Source organism: Lontra canadensis, unplaced genomic scaffold (genome assembly GCF_010015895.1).
Source record: "Lontra canadensis isolate GAN:19392208 unplaced genomic scaffold, GSC_riverotter_1.0 scaffold57, whole genome shotgun sequence".
NCBI classification, from domain to species: domain Eukaryota; kingdom Metazoa; phylum Chordata; class Mammalia; order Carnivora; family Mustelidae; genus Lontra; species Lontra canadensis.
Genome location: NW_022631051.1, coordinates 2,910,492 through 2,936,337, shown reverse-complemented (window position 1 = coordinate 2,936,337; position 25,846 = coordinate 2,910,492). Strand labels below are relative to the sequence as shown.

General features: G+C 38.1%; 1 protein-coding gene across 1 annotated transcript in view; it reads left to right on the top strand.

Annotated features, from left to right (window-relative positions):
- Positions 1-25,846, top strand: part of L3MBTL4 (L3MBTL histone methyl-lysine binding protein 4) — a 439,737-nt gene that overhangs the window by 95,837 nt on the left and 318,054 nt on the right. Inside the window, exon 4 of the mRNA XM_032875713.1 lies at positions 6,771-6,825. Within this exon, the coding sequence (XP_032731604.1) occupies positions 6,771-6,825 (55 nt within the window). The remainder of the gene's footprint in view (positions 1-6,770; positions 6,826-25,846) is intronic.

The window sequence follows — 25,846 nt, the reverse complement described above, 5'->3', positions numbered from 1 at the left end:
ACTGGGTGGAGGTATTGAGTTGGCCAGATGGAGGTGGATGAGTGGGGAAGTTTTCACTGTACTACTGCTTTCTGTGTATATTTTTACCTTGAACCATCTGAATTCAAAAAACAAATGATATATAGAAAGATACCGAGCTAAGGCATCTCACTGAATCTATCACAGTCATATACGGCTATATTGGCAAGTGGTCGCCTGGTTTGCTTACCCGTCAGTAAAGAAACATTAAACACATATCTCAATCTATGTGTTTATTTGAAAATTGTATGATTTACTATTATACAAATTGTATTTTGTACCTTAAATCCATAGACCAAAACAGGAACTGAAATTGTGTAATATAAAAATGAAATTAATAGTATTTATTCGGTTACAAACAAGTTAGTTATCATTAAAATATTAATATGCATGAATCTTTTTTGAAAGCTTGATTCAAAACTTTATGTTGACATTATCTGAAGTCTGTTTTTTAGATTCATTTGTAATGGTTATCATAACCAGGATGACTGAGTATCCTGGTTTCTCTAGAACTTAGGGGTTTCCCACATATGGGACTTTAGTGCTGTGACTAGGTCAATCCGGGGAAAACTGGGGCAGTCAGTCTCCCTTGTCATAGCTTAAAAAGACATATCCCCAAAATATATAAGACTAACTTGAAGAAGTGATCGTTCACCAAACCTACCAAGTCATGACACTCATTTCTCAGCATCTCCCATTAATTATGTGAAGGCTTTTGTGTATTTCACCTGCTGAATTTTCATCTTTCCTGATGACAGTTTATCTTGGAAATCAATAAAAAGTATCACATATTTGTATTTTTAAAAGTAAGTTCAAAGCCCCCTGAAACCCTTCATTTGGAGGATTTTTAAAAAAGATTTTATTTATTTATTTGAAAGAGAGAAACAGTGAGAGAGGGAACACAAACAGGGGGAGTGGGAGAGGAAGAAGCAGGCTTCCTGCTGAGCAGGGAGCCTGAAGTGGGGCCAGATCCCAGGACCTGGGATCATGACCTGAGGCGAAGGCAGGTGCTTAATGACTGAGCCACACAGATGCCCCAATTTGGAGGACTTCAAAATTGGGAAACTGTTCCCCAATTTTTAAGTGTATAATTGTGAGTTTGTATGTGGGCATACATTGTTTATGACCACAAAACTATGTAAATGAAACATATTTGTGGATACCCATTAACAAATGCTCTTTGCTAATGAGTATCTTTCTTTTTTTTTAATTTTTTTTATTGTGTTATGTTAGCCACGATAAAATACATCATTAGTTTTTGACACAGAGTTCTAAGATTCATTGTTTATGTACAACAACCAGTGCTCCGTGCAATATGTGCCGTCCTTAATACCCACCACCGGGGTTACCCATCTCCCATCCCCTCCCCTCCAAAGCCCTCAGTTTGTTCTTCAGAGTCCACAATCTCTCATGGTTCGTTTCCCCCTCTGATTTCCCCCAATTCACTATTCCTTTCTTTTTCCTAATATCCTCTAAGTTATTCCTTATGTTCTGCAAGTAAGGGAAACCATATAATTGACTTTCTCTGCTTGGCTATTTCACTCAGCATAATCTCCTCCAGTCCCGTCCATACAAAAGTTGGGTATTCATCCATATATTCCATTGTATATATGAACCACATCTTCTTTATCTACCCATCTGTCAAAGGGCATCTCAGCTCTTTCCACACTTTGGCGATTGTAGACATTGCTGCTACAAACGTTGGGGTACATATGGACCTTCTTTTCACTACATCTATATCTTTGGGGTGAATATCCAGTAGTGCAATCGCCGGGTCACAGGGTAGCTCTATTTTTAATTTTTTGAGGAATCTCCACACTGTTTTCAAAGTGGCTACACCAACTTGCATTCCCACCAACAGTGTAAGAGGGTTCCTCCTTCTCCACATCCTCTCCAACATTTGTTATTTCCTGCCTTGTTAACCTTTGCAATTCTAACTGGTGCAAGATGGTATCTCAATGTGGTTTTGATTTGAATTTCCCTGATGGCTAGTGATGATTAACTTTTTTTCATGTGTCTATTAGCCATTTGTATGTCTTCATTGGAAAAGTACCTATTCATGTCTTCTGTCCATTTTTAAACAATGATTATCTATTTTTTGTGTGTTGAGTTTGAAAAGTTCTTTATAGATCTTGGATATCAACCCTATCAATTTCTGTAGTGTCATTTGCGAATATCTTCTCCCATTCCATGGGTTGTCTCTTTGTTTTGTTGACTGTTTCCTTGGCTGTGCAGAAGCTTTTTACCTTGATGTAGTCCCCAAAGTTCATTTTCGCTTTTGTTTCCTTTGCCTTTGGAAACCTGTCTTGAAAGAAGTGCTGTGGCCAGTGTTGGAGAGGTTACTGCCTATGTTCTCCTCTAGGGTTTTGATGGATTCCTGTCTCACGTTGAGGTCTTTCATCCATTTTGAGTTCATCTTTGTGTATGATGTAAGAGAATGGTAAAGTTTCATTCTTCTATATATAGCTGTCTAATTTTCCCAGCACCATTAATTGAAGAGACTTTTTTCCACTGTATATTTTTTCCTGCTTTGTTGAAGATTATTTGACCATAGAGTTGAGGGTCCATATCTGGGCTCTCTACTCTGTTCCATTGGTGTTTGTGTCTGTTTTTGTGCCAGTATCATGCAGGACCCATCCATATGCTGTCTACAAAAGATGCATTTTGAACCTAAAGTTACATCCAGACTGAAAGTGAAGATATGGAGAACCATCTTTCATGCCAGTGGGCCTCAGGAGAAAGCTGGGGTAGCAATTCTCACATCAGATGAATTATATTTTAAGCTAAAGACTATAGTCAGAGATACAGAAGGACACTACATCATTCTTAAAGGGTCTATCCAACAAGGAGATCTAACAATTATAAGTGTTTATGCCCCCACCTGAGAGCAGCCAACTACATAAGCCAACTGTTAATCAAAATAGTCATATTGATAAGAATATGTTAATTGTAGGGGATCTTAACATGCCACTCTCAGCAAGAGATAGATCCTCTAAGCAGAAAATCAACAAAGAAATAAGAGCTTTGAATGACACATTGGACCAGATGGACCTCATAGATATATACAGAACATTCTACCCTAAAACAACAGAATACTCAAGAATAGACCATATACTGTGTCACAAATCAGGTCTCAACTAATACCAAAAGATTGAGATTATTCCCTGGATATTCTCAGACCACAATGCTTTGAAACTGGAACTCAATCACAAGAAAAAGTTTGAAAGAAATTCAAACACTTGGAAGCTAAAGACCATCCTGGTCAAGAATGTTTGGATCAATCAGGAAATCAAAGAAGAACTTAAACAATTCACGGAAACCAATGAGAATGAAGACACATTGGTCCAAAACCTATGGGATATGGCAAAGGCAATCAAAGGGGATAATTCATAGCCATCCAAGCCTCACTCAAAAACATTGAAAAATCCCGAATACACAAGCACTCTTTACACCTTAAAGAATTGGAAAATCAACAACAAATTAAGCCAATCCCACCCACAAGAAGGGGAATAATTAAGATTGGAGCAGAGATCAATGAGTTAGAAACTAGAGATATATATAGTAGAACACATCAATGAAACTAGAAGGTTGTTCTTTGATAGAATTAATAAGATTGATGAACCACTGGTCAAACTAATCCAAAAGAAAAAAGACCCAAATTATTAAAGTTATGAATGAAAGGGGAGAGATCACGACTAACACCAAGGAAATAGAAACAATCATCAGAAATTATTATCAACGGCTATATGCCAGTAAGTTAAGCAACCTAGGGGAAATGGATGCATTCCTGGAAACCTATAAATTTCCAAGAGTGAAGCAGGAAGAAATTGACAACCTGAATAGACCAATTGAAGCAGTGATCAAAAACCTCCCAAAAAACAAAAGTCCAGGACATGACAGATTCCATGGGGAATTTTACCAAACCTTCAGAGAAGAAATGATACCTATTCTCCTGAACCTATTTCAAAAAATAGAAACAGAAGGAAAACTTCTATACTCTTTCTATGAAGCCAACATTACCCTGATCCCCAAACCAGGCAAAGACTCGATCAAAAAGGAGAATCTATAAAAAACTCCTCAAACTCAACACACGCAAAACAGACAATCATATAAAAAAATGGGCAGAAGATATGAACAGACACTTCTCCAATGAAGACATACAAATGGCTAACAGACACATGAAAAAATGTTCATCATCACTAGCCATCAGGGAGATTCAAATTAAAACCACATTGAGATATCACCTTACACCAGTTAGAATGGCCAAAATTAGCAAGACAGGAAACAACATATGTTGGAGGGGATGTGGAGAAAGGGGAACCCTCTTCCACTGTTGGTGGGAATGCAAGTTGGTGCAGCCTCTTTGGAGAACAGTGTGGAGATTCCTCAAGAAATTAAAAATAGATCTTACCTATGACCCTGCCATTGCACTACTGGGTATTTACCCCAAAGATACAGATGTAGTGAAAAGAAGGGCCATCTGTACCCCAATGTTTATAGCAGCAATGGCCACAGTTGCCAAACTGTGGAAAGAACCAAGATGCCCTTCAATGGACGAATGGATAAGGAAGATGTGGTCCATATACACTATGGAGAATTATACCTCCATCAGAAAGGATGAATACCCAACTTTTGTAGCAACATGGATGGGACTGGAAGAGATTATGCTGAGTGAAATAAGTCAAGCAGAGAGAATCAATTATCATATGGTTTCACTTATTTGTGGAGCATAACAAATAGCATGGAGGACATGGGGAGTTAGGAGAAGGGAGTTGGGGGAAATGGGAAGGGGAGGTGAGCGATGAGAGACAATGGACTCTGAAAAACAATATGAAGGGTTTGAAGAGGTGGTGGGGGGGAGGTTGGGGGAATCAGGTGGTGGGTATTAGGGCACGGATTGCATGGAGCACTGGCTGTGGTACAAAAACAATGAATACTGTTATGCTGAAAATAAATTGAAAAAATGATAAAAAAAAAGAATTTCAGACCAATATTCCTGATGAATGCGGATGTCAAGATTCTTAACAAGATCCTAGCTAATTGAATCAAACAGTACATTAAAAAAATTATCCACCATGACCAGGTGGGATTTAGCCCTGGAAGGCAAGGGTGGTTCAACATTTGCAAATCAATCAATATGATAGAACAAATCAATAAGAGAAGAGAGAAGAGCTACATGGTCCTCTCAATTGATGTAGAAAAGCATTTGACAAAATACAGCATCCTATCCTGATTAAAACTCTTCAGAGTATAGGGATAGAGGGAACATTTCTCAGCTTCATAAACTCCATCTATAAAAAACGCACAGCAAATATCATTCTCAATGGGAAAAAGCTGAGAACCTTCCCATTGATATCAGGAAAATGACAAAGATGTCCACTCTCGCTACTGTTGTTCAACATAGTACTAGAAGTCTTAGCAACAGCAATCAGACAACAAAAAGAAATAAAAAGTATTCAAATAGGCAAAGAAGATGTCAGACTCTCTTCACAGATGACATGATACTTTATGTGGAAAAACCAAAAGACTCCACCCCCAAATTATTAGAACTCATAAAGCAATTCAGTAATGTGGCAGGATACAAAATCAATGCGCAGAAATCAGTTGCTTTCTTATACACTAACAATGAAAACATAGAAAGGGAAATTAGAGAATCGATTCCATTTACAATAGCACCAGAAACCGTAAGATACCTGGGAATAAACCTAACCAAAGAGGTAAAGGATCTGTACTCGAGGAACTACAGAACACTCATGAAAGAAATTGAAGAAGACACAAAAAGATGGAAAAACATTCCATGCTCATAGATCAGAAGAATAAACATTGTTAAAATGTCTGTGCTTCCCAGAGCAATCTATATTTTCAATGCCATTCTGATCAAAATACCAGTGACATTTTTCAAAATGCTGGAACAAATAATCCTAAAATTTGTATGGAACCAGAAAAGACCCTGAATCACTTAGGAAATGTTGAAAAAGAAAAACAAAGCTGGGGTTGTGATGTTGCCTGATTTCAAGCTTTACCACAAAGCTGTGATCACCAAGACAGCATGGTATTGGCACAAAAACAGACACGTAGACCAATGGAACAGAGTATCTTTCAAAAAAAAGTTATCCCTTAGTCTTTGTTAGGTGGTCCACTTTTCCTTCCAGAGTTTCTACGAGAGTATGTCTGATGAATTGCTTGCTCTGTGGAGAGAAGTTCTGCCATGTTCTTGTTGGGCACTTGTGGTGTTTGTCATATTCAATCTGTGTTCTTTTTCAGAGGAATCTTTGAAGTCCTTTGTCTCTACTTTGCAGGTCAGGTTGTCTAAAATTAGATAATATAATCTGGACTGAGTCATAATAATCTGTCATAAGTGCCAGTAGGTTGAAGGAAGATGTATGTTGGAGGACTTGGCTCTGGTGTGGGACTTGCCTCTTCCATCAGCCTGCCTCTGGCATGACTATCACACCCAGGTAGAAAGAAGGTGCCTTTATCCACATCAGTATTAACTGTTATTGAACCTTAATCTCTCTCCTATTTTAGCCAGCAAAGAATTAAGACAGTAATAAAGGATTCCTCCCATGTCCAAATGATCATGGCGTGCCTCTGGGACTTGCATACCCACCCAAGGGCCTGGCTGCTGATGTACTGTCCCCATTGTTACAGTGCTTTTTATGGCGTGGCTTTCTGCACACAGAGAAGTTCGTTTCTGGTGTGTCAAACAGCTATCCAAAAATAAAGTCTAAGCCACATTTTCTGTGTTCTAGGAGCAAGGTGAGGAAGATAAGAAGCCCAGAGATGGTGCCACCCCATTGAGTCACGGTAATCAGCCCCATCATTTACAATTTTAGTACGCAATGAATAACTTTTAAATGAAGTTTTTATTAGATTGCTTTTGTTGTTTTAGGTTTATTAATTAAGCTTGTAATCGTAGTATCATTTATTGTCATTGCTGTTAACATACTGTTCTGGAGACTTTATCAGAGTCATCTAAGATTTCCAAATATGTACAGCAAGAAAAATGCTGAAGCTCTGGCCTCATTTATTTGCCTTTTAAAAATGCTGTAAGTAAAACAACTTCCATTTTATAAACCTTCCCTGAGAACAAGACAATAAGCAATGCTACTTAATTTAGTGTAATTCTTTGCTTGAGCTTTTCCCAGGGTAGTTTCATCTTCTAATGATCACATTTGTGCTCTTCCACTGAAGTCTTGTTTTGGAGGAGATTGCACATTTGCTCTAAATTGAATATCCCTCATTATGGTTAATACATCAGTAGGTTTTAGATAATAGCTTATTAGTATTCAGCAAATTCTCTGATGTTTTAAATTTATTTATTTTTTTTATTTAAAAGAGAAAGCACAAGTTGGGGACATGCAGAGGGAGATGGCGGGAGAGACCCTTTAGCAGTCTCCATGCCCACCACGGAGCTCAACACAGGGCTTGATCTCACAATGGTGAGATCATGACCTGAGCCGAAATCAGGAGTCGGATGCTTAACGAACTGAGCCAGGCAGGTTCCCCTCTGATGTTTTTTGTTTAAATCAACAAATGCAGATGGTATTTTCCTAGAATATATATTCCATTATTTTATGATTATTACTATACAAGCAGACACCTGCTATTAAATTTTCTGTAAAATATAGTTGAATTTTCAGCATTTGTGCTCCATGGGAAGGAAGCATATACATTTGATAAATCTTTTCTAATGATCTTTTGAAAGTATGTTTAACATTTGTTGAATAAGCTTTTTTTTAATAAACAATGGCAACAACTAAAAATACCTTGAAAAAAATGACAAGCAAAAATTGAGGTTTTTAAAGACCATTTTATATTGTTCAGTTTGGGGACAAAATATTGAAAATTCGTGATCTTCCGTTTAAATGCTCTTAAAATAAAAGTTGTTTTCTGCTCTAAGCAAAATATGCTGCTTTAAATTCTCTTCTTCTCTTGCTGTCAGACAGTCATGTTCTTTGCTGAGAAAGCAAAATAGAATACAGTAATTTGATAATTATGTAACTTGATGTTCAACTCCATTGAGATACATTTTAGTTATGCAACATTGGAATTCTAGAAATAAATTTGGACTGTACTAGTTCCTAACAGTGGGGCTTTTTTAAACATTATTTTTTCCTTTGTAAGAGAGAATTTGTGATTTATAATGTTGTTCTCCTCTGCAGATATATTTTCACTCTAATGCAAATTGTTCTAGATTCTTCTACTCCATGGTTATAGCATTTATTCTAGAAAAAGAAGATGCAATTAGGCCAACAATTTAAGAATGTTTGGTCCTCAAAATTTAGATTTTTTAGTAATTTAGTATTTATAGTTTCATATAGCCAAATATATGTTTGTTGTAAATAGTATTTTCAGTTTTATTGGAAGTGCCTTTTTGCTCTTGTTCTTCCATTGTCAGACTCGTTTTTATGGTTAGTGGTCCATTCTCAAAAGTTTTCACCTGTGGTTTATTCTCAAATCTGAGGTTGTTGCTGTTTGTCCCAACTATTGTCCATAGGTACATGTTTAGAAGAAGGATGAGATTAATTTGTGCATACAGATGCAACAGACTGCTAGTGGAAATGGAAATTAAATTATTTGAGGGGGCTTTTGAGGTCCTGCTTTTAGTGGGATGAAGGAAACTCTTCTCTAAATTGCCTATTGTAATATTATAGTGAAGATTTTCTTACTCTAATTCCTGAAAATTGTTTAATTTTTTTCTGCAGGCTTCTTGCAAGACAAAAGATTTAGTCCTTACTTATTTCTTAAAAATAATAACAAAAGAAAAGCAAAAAAATTGAATACATACATATTTATATGTAAACAGAAAATTGTATTAAAAAATAAACACAATTCTTTGTCCTGATTTTACAAGGAAAACATTTCTTTGGAAATCATTACAAAATAATTTACTGAGAGCACAATCTGTGCCCTAATACTGTCCTGTGTTATAGATGATGAAGCTTTGAGAGGCCCTTTGACTTTTTTAGGGTAGACAACTAGTGAATGGTGGATCCAGGGTTTAAGCCCACATCTAGTAATTCTTAAGCTTATGTCCTTTCTGCTTTACCTGTTATTTAACATCCTCCTTTCTTTGTAGCTATTAAGACAAAAATACAGAAAATGAATCTTGCTAAGAAATGTGATGGGAAAGATAACTGCTCATAATCAAGGTGCTAATGCTGTGTAATCCAGCCCTCTGTGTCCTAGGAATTGGCTGAACTAGATTTTTCCCAACATAGTCATGCCTTGGAATTAATTTTGTTTGTTTTTTTTGGAAACTCTCTGAGCTAGAGTATTCCTGGTGATTCAGAAATCTTAACAATTGCCTTGGATACCTCTAAGAAAAAGTTTGTTTTAGTAAGTATTATTTGTTAATAATTATTTATGACTTAAGGTATCCAGTTAGTATTATTAATCACTCTGTAATCCCAGACCTCCACATTTGAAGTCTCCAAGATAAAAACAGCTCATTTCTTCTGTTAGATGAGTGATCTGGCTTTTTCCCTTCTAAATTTTAAGTGTTTTTTTTAACCAATGCTAATATTTTTTTGGTTGAGTGTTGGGGCAGTGAGGTCTTTATAAACATAAAAAGAGTAGAAGAAATTATAAAGGAAAATGATATATATAAATTAAATAATATATAAATATATTTATATGCATATAAATATATTTATATATAATATATATAAAATATATATAAATTAGACTTTGTACATCAAAGAACATCGTAATAAAAATTAAACTGGAAATAAACCAGCAAATATTTACCACAACTACTGACTGAAGGTCCATGCACACAATGGATTTAGAAGAAATAATGAGATACACTGAGATCTCAGTGCAGAAATAGACAAAAGACATGAACAGGCAATTCATGGAAGATGGAATAAAAGTAGCTAAAGCAGAAATGTGTTAAATACATTTAATTTACTAGAAAGCAAAGAAATACACGTTTAAATGTAATGATGAACATTTTTTTGGCCTCCTAATTAACAATTAAGAAACATGCTGACACCACTTGCTGGTGGACAAGGGAGCTGGCTGTCCGTACACTGCTATTGTGAGTGCAAGTTGTTCCATTGTTTTAGGGAACATATTGTTGGCATTTATTGTTAAATAAACATTTCCTTCAACTCTGGAACTCTATTTTTTGGAATTTCTCCCAGTGAAGTAAGCCATCTGCATTTGAAGGTATGCATATGATATTGGTTGTGGTACTGATTATAAATGGAGAAGAGCTGGGAATAATATAATTGTCCTATGAATTTCGAATAGGTAAAACATTATGGTACAACTGTGTGTAGACAGTTGTGTGGTCACTTAAGTGCTTTGGAAAAAAATTAACTTACATGGGAGGGAAAGCTTATGGTAACATATTAAGGAGGAAAACTCAGATGAGTAATTTCAGTGATGGTTGAAAAAAATCACCTATCTATAGCATGGAAAGAAAGATGTTAACAATTATTATCTCTAAGTTGTGAAATAAAAGAATGTTTTCTATAATTTCTAAGGTTTTTGTTTTGTTTTATTTTGTTTGTGGGTTTTTATTTTTTGCAATTAGTAGGTAATCATGGGACAGTCAGGTAAATATTCAAAAAATAATTTGGAAAATTCTGAACATAAAAACTTCAGTTTATGGAGTAGAGGATGCTGTTGGAATGTCTGTTTTTGGATTTCTTCTTTTTTTGTAAGTAAACTTTTCATTTTGGAATAATTTTAGATTTGAGAAAAGTTGCATAGTACAGGTAGTCTTGTATGCCCTTCCCCAGTTTCTGCTAACATCCGTCTGTATCTTATATGACTGTAGGACATTTGTCTGAACTAAGAGATTAACGTTGGTACATCATGTCAACAAACTGCTTAGTTTATTCAAATTCCACCGAATTTTTTACTAATGCTTTTTCTCCAGATTATCATTAGAGGCCTCTGGGCATCTGGCACTTTGACCGGCACCTGCTACTGAACCCTGCCTTCCCCTGTTTTGCTTTAGCCCAACAGAGTATGCTGTCTTGGGGCACCTGGTTGGCTCAGTCAGTTACAAGTCTGCCTTCGGTTCAGGTCATGATCCCAGGGTCCTGGGATGGAGCCCCAGTTGAGCTCCCTGCTCAGCGGGGAATCTGCTTCTCCCTCTGACCCTTACCTTGCTAGTGCTCTCTCTCTCACTTTCTCTGTCTTTGAAATAAATAATAAAATCTTTAAAAAAACAATAATGTGCAGTCTAGACCTTTTGCTGTCTTTTGCCTGGAGGCCTCTTCTGGCTTATCCAAGTAGCTGGCTCCCTCAGAACAGCATTATCTTCTCTACTTTCCTTATTTTGTGTTTTTCTCCCTCTTCTGTTTTCTCTCAGCATACCCTAGGGCATTTGGCTTTTAAAAATTAAGTTATACTGGGGTGCCTGGGTGGCTCAGTGGTTAAAGCCTCTGCCTTCGGCTCAGGTCGTGGTCTCGGTCCTGGGATCGAGTCCCGCATCGGGCTCTCTGCTCAGCAGGGAGCCTGCCTCCTCCTCCTGTCTCTTTCTGCCTGCCTCTCTGCCTACTTGTGATCTGTCAAATAAGAGAAAAAAAAATCTTAAAAATTAAGTTATACAATATGCTTTGTCTCCCACTTAAATTGGGTATCTTTTAAAAAGGCATGTCATCAGGTCCAATCCAGCTGGTAGGATTTACCATTTAGTATACTAAAGTAATAATTTACTAGCGCTCTGAAGGATTAATTAGCTCAATGGCCTGAAGAAGAATTAGCACAGCTTCCAAAAGTGCTTAACTTACTTTCAGGGAGTAGTTTTGGTGCTGGGGGATATGGTTCATTAAATGATTCTGAAAGATTCAAAGATGGTCCTTTGAGCATTGTACTTTTGTTAGAGTGAGTAGTTTGTTTTCTGGGTGTAATGACAGAAATACTACTTTACAAAGTAATTATATGTCAGTGGAAATAATACCCACATTTTTAAAACTTTGATTCTCACCAACGTAGTTCCTTACCTAAGAATGGACAGCAACACCAGCAAAGGGAGAAACCAAATCAATCTTACTTTAGTCCGTTCTTATTTTTATAAATGGCATTTATTGTCAATAAGTGGATAGCTAAATGTTTAGGTATTTGGCAGCTTTGAATGTAAGGAATTATATTTTCGTTGAGCCATGTAACTGTCATGGAGGATAAGCAGGGGACTTCTTTGTAACTAATAGACTTTTTTGGGGGGAAACTTTAACAAAGTGTGTTCAGATGCACTTTAATTTAAAAAGAAGATGTTTTCTACACACACACACACACACTCACACACACACACAAAATACTACTCCGTAAAAAAATAGTTTTTAGTATATATTTTCAAATAATTTATTTGGTCTTGAAGAGTGGTTTATAAGGGAGCTAATCTTTGAACTTAAATAGTCAAGTTGCCAAACCTCTCTATAGTATTCTGACACTTCGAGGTGAATTAGCGGTGCTGTGAATATACACTCTCACAAAGGAAAGAAGCACATTTATTTTCTTCTGGAGGTCAGTCAATAGAGGATATCAATTAATAAAACTATATAAAGTGCAAAGATAGAGGAAGGGCTTATATTCATAAAACTTATTCATGAAGAGTTTGTATGGGCCATGTTGAATTCTTCACTATATGAAAGCAGACATCATATGAAAATTTTTACCGCATTAAATAACTTCCTGAGAAAGTCTCCAGATTATGTTCTTCAGCTGTCCTACAGAGCAGTGTCTCCTACTTCTGTTTTTGGAGGTCCCTGGTGGGTAATAAGTGTTGAACTCTGGAAAAGGGACTGAGGGCTCTGACTTTTGGATTGACTTAGCAGAAGGAGAAGTCACAGAAAGTACTTAGTTCCCCTGGAGGTGTCAGGGAGGCTTTCAGGCTCTGTGGGCCTCATAGCTCTAAGGAGGGCCTGACTGCAGCCAGCCACTGTCTCCTCCTGAGGGTCTTCCTTGTTCGGTTCCTAAAACCAGAGACTTTTGTTTAACCAAAGGATTCTTTCCACTAATGTGCTTTGCTGTTTTAAAGCGTATTTGATTTTTGTTCAGCATAATTATCTTTTGCTACTGAGATTAAAGCTGTTTCTTTGGGAGCATTTCAATATTCTTTTGAACCTAAATGGTTTCCCTGTGAAATATTTGATTTGGACTCTAGGCTTATTTGCTGACATGCCTGTGTTTAATGACTACTTCATCTCCCTGTGCTCTCTTAGCACCGTCGAGTGAAGTATTCTTCTTTCTTTAACTACATTTCTTAACAATTTGGAACTATTTCAAACTTACGGAAAAGTTGCAAGTACAGCTCAGAGACCTTTTTTTTTTTTTTCTGGAATACAGAGTGCATTGCCATCCTGATGCCTTCTCACGCCCAGATGCTTGGGTATGTATGTCCTACAACCAAGATCATGCCCTGCCAGGCAGGAAGTTAAAGTCTATACCTTACTGCCAGGCCACAGACCCCACCCAGGTTTCCCCAGTTATCCTGACAGTGCCCTTTGTGGGAAAGGATCTGGTTCAGAACAAGGCCTGCATTTAGTTATCTGCCTCTCCAGGCTCCTTCATCTGGACCAGCTCCTCAGGTTTCCCTGGACTTGAACTTGACACTCCTGAAGCTCATAGGCCAGTTATTTTGTAAATGTTTCTCCTTTGTGGTGTGCCTGATATTTCCTCATGATTAGACTCAAGTTATACATCTTTGGGGGATAATCACAGAAGTGATGCTTTTTTCCCCTTTTGGCCTCCTATCAGATGGCACACAATCATGATTTGTCCCATTTCTGATAACTTACTTTGATCTCTTGATTAAGCTGGTGTCTGTCAGGTCTATCCTCTGTAAAGCTGTGGTTTTTCCTTTAGAATTAGTATTATAGAGAGGAAATTAGAAGCTCTAAATATCCTATTTTTCACCTTACTTATTTTCTTTCTCTCTCTCTCTCTCTTTCCTTCCTTTCTTCTAATTTATTTATTTGAATATGGACTTATGGTTCCTTGTTTTTTTATTCATTGGATTTTAATAATTTCTGTCAGTATTTTGGTGCCAAATTGACTGATATTTGGCCAGTAGGAGCCCCTTCAAGTTGGTTTTGGTATCTTTTCGATAGGACTGTATTATTCTTTGAGCCCTTGCATATTTTGTAACTCAAGATATTTTAGGCTCGTCTTATACTCTCCAATCAGTAATATCTCCAGAGGGCTCTGTTTTTTCATGGCTGGGGTTAAGTGTGTTCATTGCTATTAGACTGTCATTGCTCCCAGGCCTTCTCCCTGGACAGAGCTAAGGAATATCTCTTTGTATGTTTATACACACACATCTACATTCATACAGATTTATATGCCACAAACACACATGCTTCATGCCAGCATGTACTTTTATTTATATCAGTTTCTCTCTGTATCTTGAAATCTATGAATTCACAGCTATCTCTCCATTTCCAATTGGATGCTCAGGATTAATTCTAGTTTTCCCCTTTATAGATTTGAATTTCAGCTTTTGACAGTGAGAAATGTAGCTCCCATTATCTTTAGTATATTTGCTTACTTGTTGAATCTTCCATTTATCCTCCCATTATCTTTAGTATGTTTGCCATTTGCTGAATCAACCATTGTTGCCACCACCCCTTCCCTGGCATGTATGACAACCTTGCCTCACTCAGGCTCTACCATCCTGGGTTGCCCCATTCAGATGCCATCCTCAAGCTCCTTTGTACAGACCTTCTTCTGCCAGACACCCTTCTCACCCTAAATGGCCTTGGATGCTCAGCACCAGGCTCTCCATCCAGGGGGTGCCCTCCTTGCCGCATTTGGACTCTGACTTTACACTCTGGGCCAGCTTCCCAAGTGCATGCCCTCGACACCATGTTTAGGATTCCTCCACTCCCTGCTCCGTGCTATTGCATCCTTCCGTGGTGACATCCCCTCACCCTGCCAAGTTGTCAGACTGGAGTCTGCTGGACTCCCCCACTTGTGGGTATTTTCCTTATAGCTCCTCACCCCTGCATCCTCCCATGTGGATGCCTCCCAGTTCTGTCACATAGGGCTTTAGAACAGGGGAAGGGAGGGGAAGACAGGAAGGAAAGAGAAGGGGAAGAAGAAGGCCAGGAGGATGAAAAGAAGAACATGATACCATTCTTGAAGATGAGACCGGGAGAAAATGAGTAGCGTCTAACGTGGTGAAAAAGCCAACAGACAGGGCGGTGAGGAGTTCTGAGTGTGGGGATCCTGCTTATGTCTCGAGGCTGGCTGGCTTTCTGCCTTGCCCAGGTGAACACCATCTGTAAGCAGGTCGTTCTTTTTTTTTTTCTTAAAGATTTTATTTATTTATTTAACAGAGAGAGATCACAAGTAGGGATAGAGGCAGGCAGAGAGAGAGGAGGAAGCAGCCTCCCTGCCCAGCAGAGAGCCCGATGTGGGGTTCGATCCCAGGACCCTGAGACCATGACCTGAGCTGAAGGCAGAGGCTTAACCCACTGAGCCACCCAGGCACCCCTGTAAGCAGGTCGTTCTTGAAGCTCTTGTGTTTCAGGGTAATCCAGTCATTAACATGTCATCTGAAGGCTCCCACTTTTCTGTGTGCCAGGTACTTTCTGATCTCATGGTAGGCTTCAGATCTGCATTCAGCTGTGCACCCTTGTTCTCCCAGCCCTGAGGCTGACCCTCTTCCATTGCATTTGGGCATAATTCCCAAAGTTACAAAGCACAGGGGAGAGTCAAGTATGAGAGTTGTGTTTTGAGTCTCAATACACGAGATCAGTGTGGATGTGACATGGAGGCTTTCACAAAGTGCCCATGGATTTCCTTCCATGGCCAGAAGGAGATAGGAATTGCTGGTGCATTCTTGCTGCTTTGCTTGTTAGTTGTTTCAGTATTTAAGTGCAAAGCTACATTTGTACAGTAGCTCACTTCATAGAGCAGATGAATCCCTTAGAAATTCATTTGGAATGTTCATGACTAGAATCTTATTTTTTCACTACTAATTTTCATACGTATAATTGAACCCTACATTAAAAAAAAAAAAAAGCTTTCCTTTAAGATAGAATCTAACTGACACTGAAAATGTCATCGTGTAATACACGGAACCTTTCCTAGAGCTCAGGCCAGAGCGTGCAGGCAGGTGGGCCCAGATAGAGGGCTGGGTCCTGGGGGTCTGGCTGTGGGTTTGTCGTGAGCCAAGGGTAAATGTTATCTCTCAGAAGTCCAAACTTTTAGTTTCTCTTTTGATATGTGAAAGGAAATAAAGAGTGTGTGCTTAGAATTAAGGAGACCTCGTTTGAATTTTGGTTTTGCCACTAACTGGCTGTGTGACTTCCAATAATTGTTTCACTTCTCTAAGCTCTAGTTTTCTTGCTTGTGAAATGAGAGTAATAGGTAATCTTTCTTAGCCTATAATACTTCCAGGATTGAATGAGAAAGTACTTATAATGTGTTTGGCTCTTGGTAGATATTCAACAAATGATATTTTTCTTGAATAGCTTAATAAATAGGGAATTTTTGTGTTTGTTTTCAGTAGTTTTTAGGTTCTTTTTGATATCAGTTCTCATCTTTTGCTTAGGAGATTTCTTAAGGATAGTTTAAAAATTACTCTAGAAAATTAGAATTAGGTGAAGCATTTTTTTTTGAAAAATGTTTTATCTAGGTGCTAGCATGGCTCAGTTGGTTAGGCCTCTGCCTTCAGCTCAGGTCATGGTCTCAGAGTCCTGGGATCGAGCCCTCATCAGGCTCTCTGCTCAGCAGGGAGCCTGCTTCCCACCCCCCACCCCCCGCCTGCCTCTCTGCCTACTTGTGATCTCTCTCTGTCAAATAAATAAATAAATTCTTTTTTAAAAAAGTTTTATTCTACTTAAGAAGGGAATTATTTTTCTTTGAGGAATTGACCAATACAAAGTTTAAACCTTTAAAGTTTATTTATTTACTTATTTAAGTAATCTCTACACCCAATGTGGGCCTTGAAATCATCACCCTGAGATCAAGAGTCACATGCTCCACCAACTGAGCCAGCCAGGTGCCCCTAAATCTTTAAAAACTCATTTGGTTGCCTTCTCTGCTGTAACTGGAAGCAGCATAGTGTGTTTGTCACAAGTCTTTCTGAAAAGCCTCTTTGGCGGGTAGCTATGTGTAGAAAGTAAGTTTTTGGAAAAACACTTTAAGTGAAAATGAAAGATTGTTGCCAATATTTTCTGACAGTTGTGAGGAAAATGAGGAGCATGGGAAATGATAGTGCCATGGGTCTGATCTTTAGTAAGTTGAACAGATACAAAAAGCATATGGGGTTATAAAAAGATACACATTTTTAGAAAACTTGCTGAATGGGTCCATTATTTTGGGATAAAAGAGATCTTATATTTGACTTAAAGTCATTCCTGTCTTAGCAGAGCCCATGCCTAGCAGCCTTGTAGAGAAGAAGACACTGCCCAGTTTGGTGACAGGCCTGCCCATCCATCAGATGTCCAAGCTGAGACCTGGATGGGCACCTTAATACCTTCTTATTTTTATTTTATTTATTTATTTATTTTTGGCTTTTCATGGACAGTCTGTCATCAGGGGCTGTTGGTTTTGCTTCTGGAATATTTTTCTAGTCTGTCTACTCTTTTCATCTTTCCTTAACTGTGAATCGTTGTTCTTCTCCCCAGTGACCTTCCTCCATTGCATTTCAACATAAAGCCCAAAGTTGTGAAGCACAGGGGAAATCCACTTGAATCCAAGCTGTCGCCCTTGTCTGCACACCCTAGCTCATCTCCCAGACCTGTTCTTGAGATGACCTACTCCAGTCTACACATTGCAGCCACGCTGTTCTTTTAAAACACAAGACCAGTCTTTTGCTTTGCTTAAAATTTTTAAAATGCTTTCCATTACCTATAAGAGAGGATATCCTCCTATGCTTATTAAGATGAATCTTAATAAGGATTTAGTAGAACTTAACCTTGGAGAATCTGGAATCTGGTCCTTCCTTGCTTCCTCAGTCTCCTTTCCAGCCGGGCGTCTGCCCATCCCTCATGCTCTGACGGCCATCCTTATTTCAGGTTCTGTCACAGGACCCCTGTACCTGCTATGCTTCTTGCCACGGTGTCCCTCCTCTCTCTTTCCAGGTCTGTAGTCCTGGTGTAGTAATAGGTGTAGTACTCAAGTGCTCAAGTGTAGTACTCAAGTGTACTACTTGCCTAGGTATAGTACTCAATTGTTACTAATGCCTATAGAGCCTCATGTTTTCACCTTAGGAAAGCTTTCTCTGATCTTCCCGACTAGGCTGAGCTGTCTGTTCTATGCCCCTAAGACCCTATATTCTATGAAAGAAAGCACTTAGTATAGTTTATAATATTTTTGAATATTTTATTCTTACCTTATTTTTTTTAAGAGAGTGCGCACACATGTGCGCAATCATGTGAGTGGGATAGCGGGCATACGGAGAAGGAGAGAGAATCCCAAGCAGGCTCTATGCTCAGTGCAGAGCCCCACACGGGCTTGATGTCACGGCCCTGAGATCATGACCTGAACCAAAACCAAGAGTTGGTCACTTAACTAAGCCATCCCCTAGATTAATAGCTTGTGAATGAGGCCTCATGTCCACTGTTGTGTCCACAGAGCTTAGCACATAGTAGGTCCTCCATAAGAATTTGTTGAGTAAATGACCAGAGAAAGCAGTTGATGAGGCTAAAAGTTGATGTGGGCCATTGGAGAAGCATCTTATTTGCTGTGTGATGCTGGTTGGATTTTGTCTTCTTGTTAATAAAGAGACTTTGAAGCTTTGGACAGGAGAGTGATAGCTTCTCTTGTGGAAAGGGAACTGCAGGAGAGTCTCTGGAGAAGACTGGGGAGAGGTGGTGGGTAGGAGAGGAATGGAGAGATCAATGTACTGGTGAGAGCTGGTGAGTTGGGGCCGCTCAGCTACCACAGAATCTGGGGCACCTAAGAGGAGGAGATGGTTCCAAAGGTATTATTAAGAGGTGGAGCCATGGGAATGGTAAATGGGTGACTGCAGGGGCTGCAGGAAGCATCATCAGAACTAGTGTGTGGAGACCAGTCTTGGACTTGGGGAACATGGAGATCTCATTGGGGAACAGTGCTGGATTTTTGTGTGGAGATTGGGGCCTGTGGAACCCTCCAATGGTTTGCATTAGAAGCTGGTGAGAGGGGTTGAGGGGCAGCTTGAATTTGAGGGGCAGCTACATCAAGTGTATAGGTAACAGAGGAACCTGTGAGTACAGGGAAGGCTGAGGATAACCCTCCGGTGTGGAGAGGAAGAGAATCCATTGCAGAGCCAAGATGGAGCCCTCAGAACCATCGAAAGAGTGCTGGGTGGCCAGGCACCTTTGGGGTATTCTTTGTGTGCCCCAGGACTGACCATACTGCACTCTGTATGAGTAGTTGGGAGATAGAATAAATCTGTCTCTGTGATAGAGATTTTGAAATAGAAACTTTTTTTTTTCCTAATTAAGCATGAATTTCTGTAAAGCCACATTTTAGAAGTTTATGACACTGCTATTTTAGTTTTGCTGTACATTAAAAGTATTCTAACAATATAAGCCTATGGGTTGCCATTTTCTTTGAACTTTTAATTATCTGTAGTTGTCTTCACAGTGCTTAGGATCTTATGAGAAATTATTTCGCTTTGGTAGTTGTTGTAATCTTTTACAATGGCATATCTGAATTCAGTAGTTCAGATCTTAATTTGACAAGGAAGCCATATTTTATTGATGATTTTAAAAGCTTAGGCAGGATGCTTTGAAATTGAAAACAGTTATTTAAATGCACATTTAAGGCTTATCAGGATAATAGGTCCATTGGACTAAGACAATTATGCCAAAACTAAACCTTGGGGAAATTTTTTTTTTCATCTTAAAAATGATTAGCTGATTTGTTAGATACCTCCCATCCCTAAAACTTTGACTATATTTAAAAAAAAAATTAGAGAGTTAATGCTGTAAGGTTTCTGTACAAAAGAGTTCTAGGAGAGTGAAGGATTTTGGTGCTGTCCATATGTACTAATATAAATGAGTTCCCTGAACATCAGCTTAAAGGGACAGGAAAATATTAGCTATGAGTGCATTCTCTTAGTTCTTTTATAGTTCCTTTATTTTATACAGTGAACCTCAGTTCAAATCAGACAATATAGTATCTACTATGTTATAATTTTTGTCCTAAGCTAACTTACCATTTGTGGATTCCTTCTTATTTTTCAAACAAATTAAAATGATTGTTGGTCCACTTTCATAGTTACTGAGTATTTAGAAATTTTTTGGTGGTGAATTTGGACAGTTTACTGAGTATCAGTACTTAACTGTTTCTGACATACAGTTCTTTCTTAGTTTCTCATAAATATGACTTAGCAGTTCCAGCAGCAGAAATTTATATTACAGTTCTGCACATTAGAAGTCTGACATGGGTCCCACTGGGCTAATGTCAAGGTGTGGGCAGGGCTGTATTCCTTTGGAAGCTCCTGGAGAGGATCTGGTTCCTTGCCTTTTCCAGCTTTGAGAAGCCAGCTATACTCCTTGGCTTGTGGCCCCTTCCTCCATCTTTAAACTAGCAATGTAGTATCTCCCTTATCCTTCTGTCATAGTGACATCTTCCTTTGATCACAGCTGGGAAAGCTTTCCCCCTTTTTTTGTTTTAAAGATTTTATTTATTTATTTGAGAGAGAGAGAGTGAGAGAGTGAGCAAGAGAGCGCACACAAGTGGGGAGAGGGGCAGAGGAAGAGAGAGAAGCCAACTTCCTGCTGAGCAGGGAGCTTGACATGGGGTTTGATCCTTGGGATCATGAGCTGAGCTGAAGGCAGATCCTTTTTTTTTTTTTTTTTTTTTTTTAATTTTATTTATTTGTCAGAGAACGAGCACAAGAGGGTGGGGGCTGGGGTGGCAGGCAGAGGGAGATGCAGATTACCTCCTGAGCAAAGAGCCCCATGCATGCAAGACCTCATCCCAGAACGCTTGGGACCATGACAAGCTGAAGGCATATGCCCAACTGACTGAGCCACCCATGTGTCCCTGAAGGCAGATGCTTAAGTGACTGAGCCACCCAGGGACCCCACAGATTCTCCACTTTTAAGGATACCGATGATTATATTGGGTCCACCTGGAAAATCCCAGATAATCTCCCTTAAGGAACCTTAACTTAATCACACCTCCAAAATCCATTTTGACGTTTAATGTAACATATTGAGAGTTTCTAGGGATTAGGATGTGGATGTCTTTGCCCAACGTTAAGTTCTCATTTGCACAATCACTTTGAGCTTCCTGATAGAAAATGAATTATTTTGTACCTGTTGCTAAGGGGAAACTGCCATTATTGTGCTTCTTAAAGCACATTTTTAGGTGCTAAATTTTAGGGTCTTTTACTCATTAGGTCTGCAGTTGCTGCACTTTCTTGTTGCCTTTATACAACATTGTAATTCCAAAAAAGTCCGAAAGAAGTCAGTGGAGAAAGAGACCGGTGGGGACTAATGGAATTTTCATTGCTGCTTTGCATGCACTTTCTAGGAATTTAATTTTATGAAACTGGTTTAGATGTTTTTAAATGAAAATTCTTTCGACAGTGCTAATTATCTTTCCACTAATAACAGTACTCTTCTTTGACCCAGATGGTCTGCTAGTGAACCGAAATTCAGTGTTCCTTCATGGATTTTAAACTTAAATTCACTGAGAATGATGAGTGTTTTAAAAGGTTAGAAATCTGTTAGGTTAAGATATGATTTGGGAAGGAATTTATCTTAAGCACTTTTAGTATCAAGAGAGAAAACAATTTTGAATAATATTTAAAATATGTTCATTAATTGAAGCCCAGCAGGGGATATGTTGAGTAGAGGAAGGTCTAAATTCTGATCAACAGAATTAATTAAATTAATGAAACTTGGGATAGCAACTGGAGCTCTGTTTTATTTAGTAGATTACATTAGATGTTTCTAAGATATATTGAAGAAAAAGGTCAAGGGAAATATGCAGTTAATCACTTTATGAGGAGAATATTGCCATCTCATATAGATGGATATTAATTTGAAGATTTGCAGGTATTTATAGGGGAGTCTTTTAGTACCAGCCAGTAGTTATAAGGGTCTTCTTTAAGGATTCTCGATGATGAAAATTGTTTTCATAGAACTGCCTGCCCCACGTTTACTACGTGTCAAGGGGGAAATCAGTTAACACTAGGAAATCTACACACAAGATTTTTACACTTTACTGTGCTCTGTGCCATTAACCAAATATTCTAGTAAGAACTTTGAAGTTCCTTAGTTCTTTATTCTCCTCTAGTGACACAACTGGGCCCACTTAGGAATCCTGATCCTCATTCAAACCTCTTATTAAAGTGACCCTTCATCTCTGGAAGTTTCTTCTTGTCTTCATCTAGTATTCACCTACCCACCTGTCTGATCTCTCAGGTGAGGTGTTTACTATTTCTTCCTCTTCTCCACCTCCTCCTCCTTCTCCCTCTTGTCTTCCTTCCCTTATTCCTCCCTTCCCTTCTTTCTCCTCCTCTTTCTTTACTTGCTCTTTCCTTGTATTCTAATACACCAGTCTGTCCTGGTTTTCATGTCTCAGTGCTTTCTCTTTACCAGTTCTTTACTCTCTACCCTCCATAAAGTGTTGAGATCTCCTTGTGTTTCAACTATTATACTTTTTTTGTATTGTACTTTTTCTTTTGGTGATTTCTGTTATCTGGATGCTACCTCAGTTATTTCTGCCTAGCTGCAGATTCATATCCCAGCTCGCACTGGAATTGGACTCCACCTGCTTATCCCTCATAGTATCAATTCACACCCTCCTCAATCTTCTTTTTGTCTTTGGTCTTTCTCTCTCTCATTCTTTCTTTTTTGGGGGGGGTGGGTGGTGGGGGACATTGTTTAAACAATGGAACAGCTCGATATTGTAAAATCAGTCAACATAATTCATACCTCAACAAACTAAAAGGGAAAAACTAATGATCTTTAACAGTGAAAAGGTTTTGGTAAAATTTAACTGTCATTCCTAGCAAAAATTCATTTGTGAAATAATTATAATAAAAATTACCAAAGTGTGATAGCAAATATACTAAAGAGCAAAACAAAACCATTTCAATTAAGATCAGGAAATAGAGATGCCCATTACATTCATTGGTACTCGATACTGTCTTGGAAATTTTAGTGAATGAAATAAAAAGCAAATTTAATGAGTAATAAAAACTTTGGAAAGAAAAGATAAAACTATATAAATAGATCAATAGTTGCAGATATATGATCTTTGTATATAGAAAACTCAAAAGAATCTAATTATAAGCTACTAGAATTACTACAAGAATTTTGAGGTGGTTGGATAGAGAATAAATATAAAAACTCATTAGCTTTTCCATATATTAGCCACCAGTTCCTAGAAGTTGAAAAGGGAAAAATATTGTACCCATAAAAGGGATAAAGTATACAAATTTTAGAACAAATTGAATAAGAAATTTTATATGAAGAGAACTAGAAATTTCTATTCATGCATATAAATTAATATCTGGATAAATGGGAATAAGTACCACAAAAATGTCAACTCCTCCAAATTAATATTTATTTATATTTGTTTTCTCTTTAGTTTTTTTTAAAGATTTTATTTATTTGACACATAGAGAGATAGAGAGCACAAGCTAGGTGAGCTGCAGGCAGAGGGAGAGGGAGAAGCAGACTCCTTGCTGAGCAGGACCCCGGGATCCCTGGGATCCCTGGGATCTCTGGGATCATGACCTGACCTGGCTAGACATTTAATTGACTGAACCACCCAGGTGCTCCATCTTTTTACTTACTTAAGAAAAATTTAATTCCCGGGTGTCTGGGTGGCTCCGTTGATTGGGCACCTGACTCTTAATTTCAGCTCAGGTTGTGGTCTCCGTGTCCTGGGATCTAGCCCCGAGTAGGGCTCCATGTATAGCAGGGAGTCTGCTGGAGATTCACTCCCTCCGCCCCTCCTGCCCCCTCTCTTAAATAATGAATGAATAAATCTTTAAAAAAATTTAATCCCAGTATAGTTAACATACAGTGTTGTATTAGTTTCAGGTATACAATACATTCAGGTGACTCAGCTATACATTTCTCAGTGCTCATTGAGACAACTGTACTTCTTAATCCTCTTCACCTAGTTCACCCAACCTCCCCCACCCCTCTGGTAACCATCTGTTTGTTCTCTATAGTTAAGAGTCTGTCTTTTGGTTTGTCTCTTTTTTCCCCTTTGTTCATTTGTTTCTTAAATTCCACATATGAGTGAAATCATAATGGTGTTTGTTTTCCTGACTTAATTTTGCTTAGCATTATATTCTCTAGATCCATCCATGTTGCAAATGGCAAGATTTCATTCTTTTTTATGGCCGTATGATATTCCTTGTATATAACACACACATACACACCCCACATCCATTATATATATTAAAAATAAATATATATATTTTGTGGTGCCATAAAATTTTAGGATTATTTGTTACAGTTCTGTGAAAAATATTGTTGGTATTTTGATAGGGATTACATTAAATGTGTAGATTACTTTGGGTAGCATGGACAGTTGAACAGTATTTGTTCTTCCAATCCATGAGCATGGAATATCTTTTCATTTCTGTCATTTTCAGTTTCTTTCATCAGTGTCTTACAGTTTTCAGGTATAGGTCTTTTACCTCCTTGGTTGACTTTAATCCTAGTATTTTATTATTTCTGGTGCAATTTTAAATGGGATTGCTTTTTTATTTTTATTTATGTATTTATTTTTAAAAATATTTATTTATTTGACAGACAGAGATCACAAGTAGGCAGAGAGTCAGAGAGAGAGGAGGAAGTAGGCTCCCCGCTGAGCAGAGAGCCCAATGCGGGGCTCGATCCCAGGACTCGGATCATGAGCCGAGCCGAAGGCAGAGGTTTTAACCCACTGAGCCACCCAGGTGCCTGGGATTGCTTTTTAAATTTCGCTTTCTGATGCTTCATTATTAGAATATAGAAATGCAACTGAATTCTGTACATTGATTTTGTATCCTACAACATTTATCATTTATTGGTTCTAATAAGTTTTTTGGTGGAGATTCTAGGGCTTTCTATGTATGGTATCATGTCATCTGCAATTAGTAAAAGTTTTGTTTCTTCTTTATCAATTTGGATACCTTTTATTTCTTTTTTTTTTTTAAATAGATTTTTGTGGTTAGAACTTCCAGTACTATGTTGAATGAAAGTGGTGAGAGTGATATCCTTGTCTTGTTTCTGATCTTAGGGGGAAAGCTCTCAGTTTTCACCACTGAGTATAATAGCTGTGAGTTTTTCATATATTGCCTTTATATATTGAGGTTATGTTCCCTCTGAACCAACTTTGTTTGATGGATGCTGTACTTTGCCAAATGCTTTTTCTTCAGCTATTGAAATTATCCTATGGTTTTTATCCTTTGTCTTATTGATATGATGTATTTTATTTATTTATTTATTTATTTGACATCGAGAGCCCAAGCCCTGAGACAGAGGGTGAGGGAGAAGCAGGCTCTCTGGTGAGCAAGGAATCCAGTTCAGGGCTCGATCCCAGGAGCCTGGGATCATGATCTGAGCTGAAGGCAGTCGCTTAACTGACTGAGCCACTCAGGTGCCCCAATATATCACATTTATTGATTTATAAATATTGAGCGTTCTTGCATCTCTGGAATAAATCCCACTTGATTGTGATGAATGTTATTTTTAATGTATTGTTGGATTTGGTTTGTTAATATTTTGCTGAGGATTTTTTCATCTGTGTTTGCCAGAGAAAATGGCCTGTAGTTCTCTTTTACTACAGTGTCTTTAGCTGGTTTTGGTATCAGGGTAATTCTGGCCTTGTAGAATGAATTTAGAAATGTTTCTTCCTCTTCTATTATTTGGAATAGTTTGAGAAAAATAGTATTAATTCCTCATTAAAT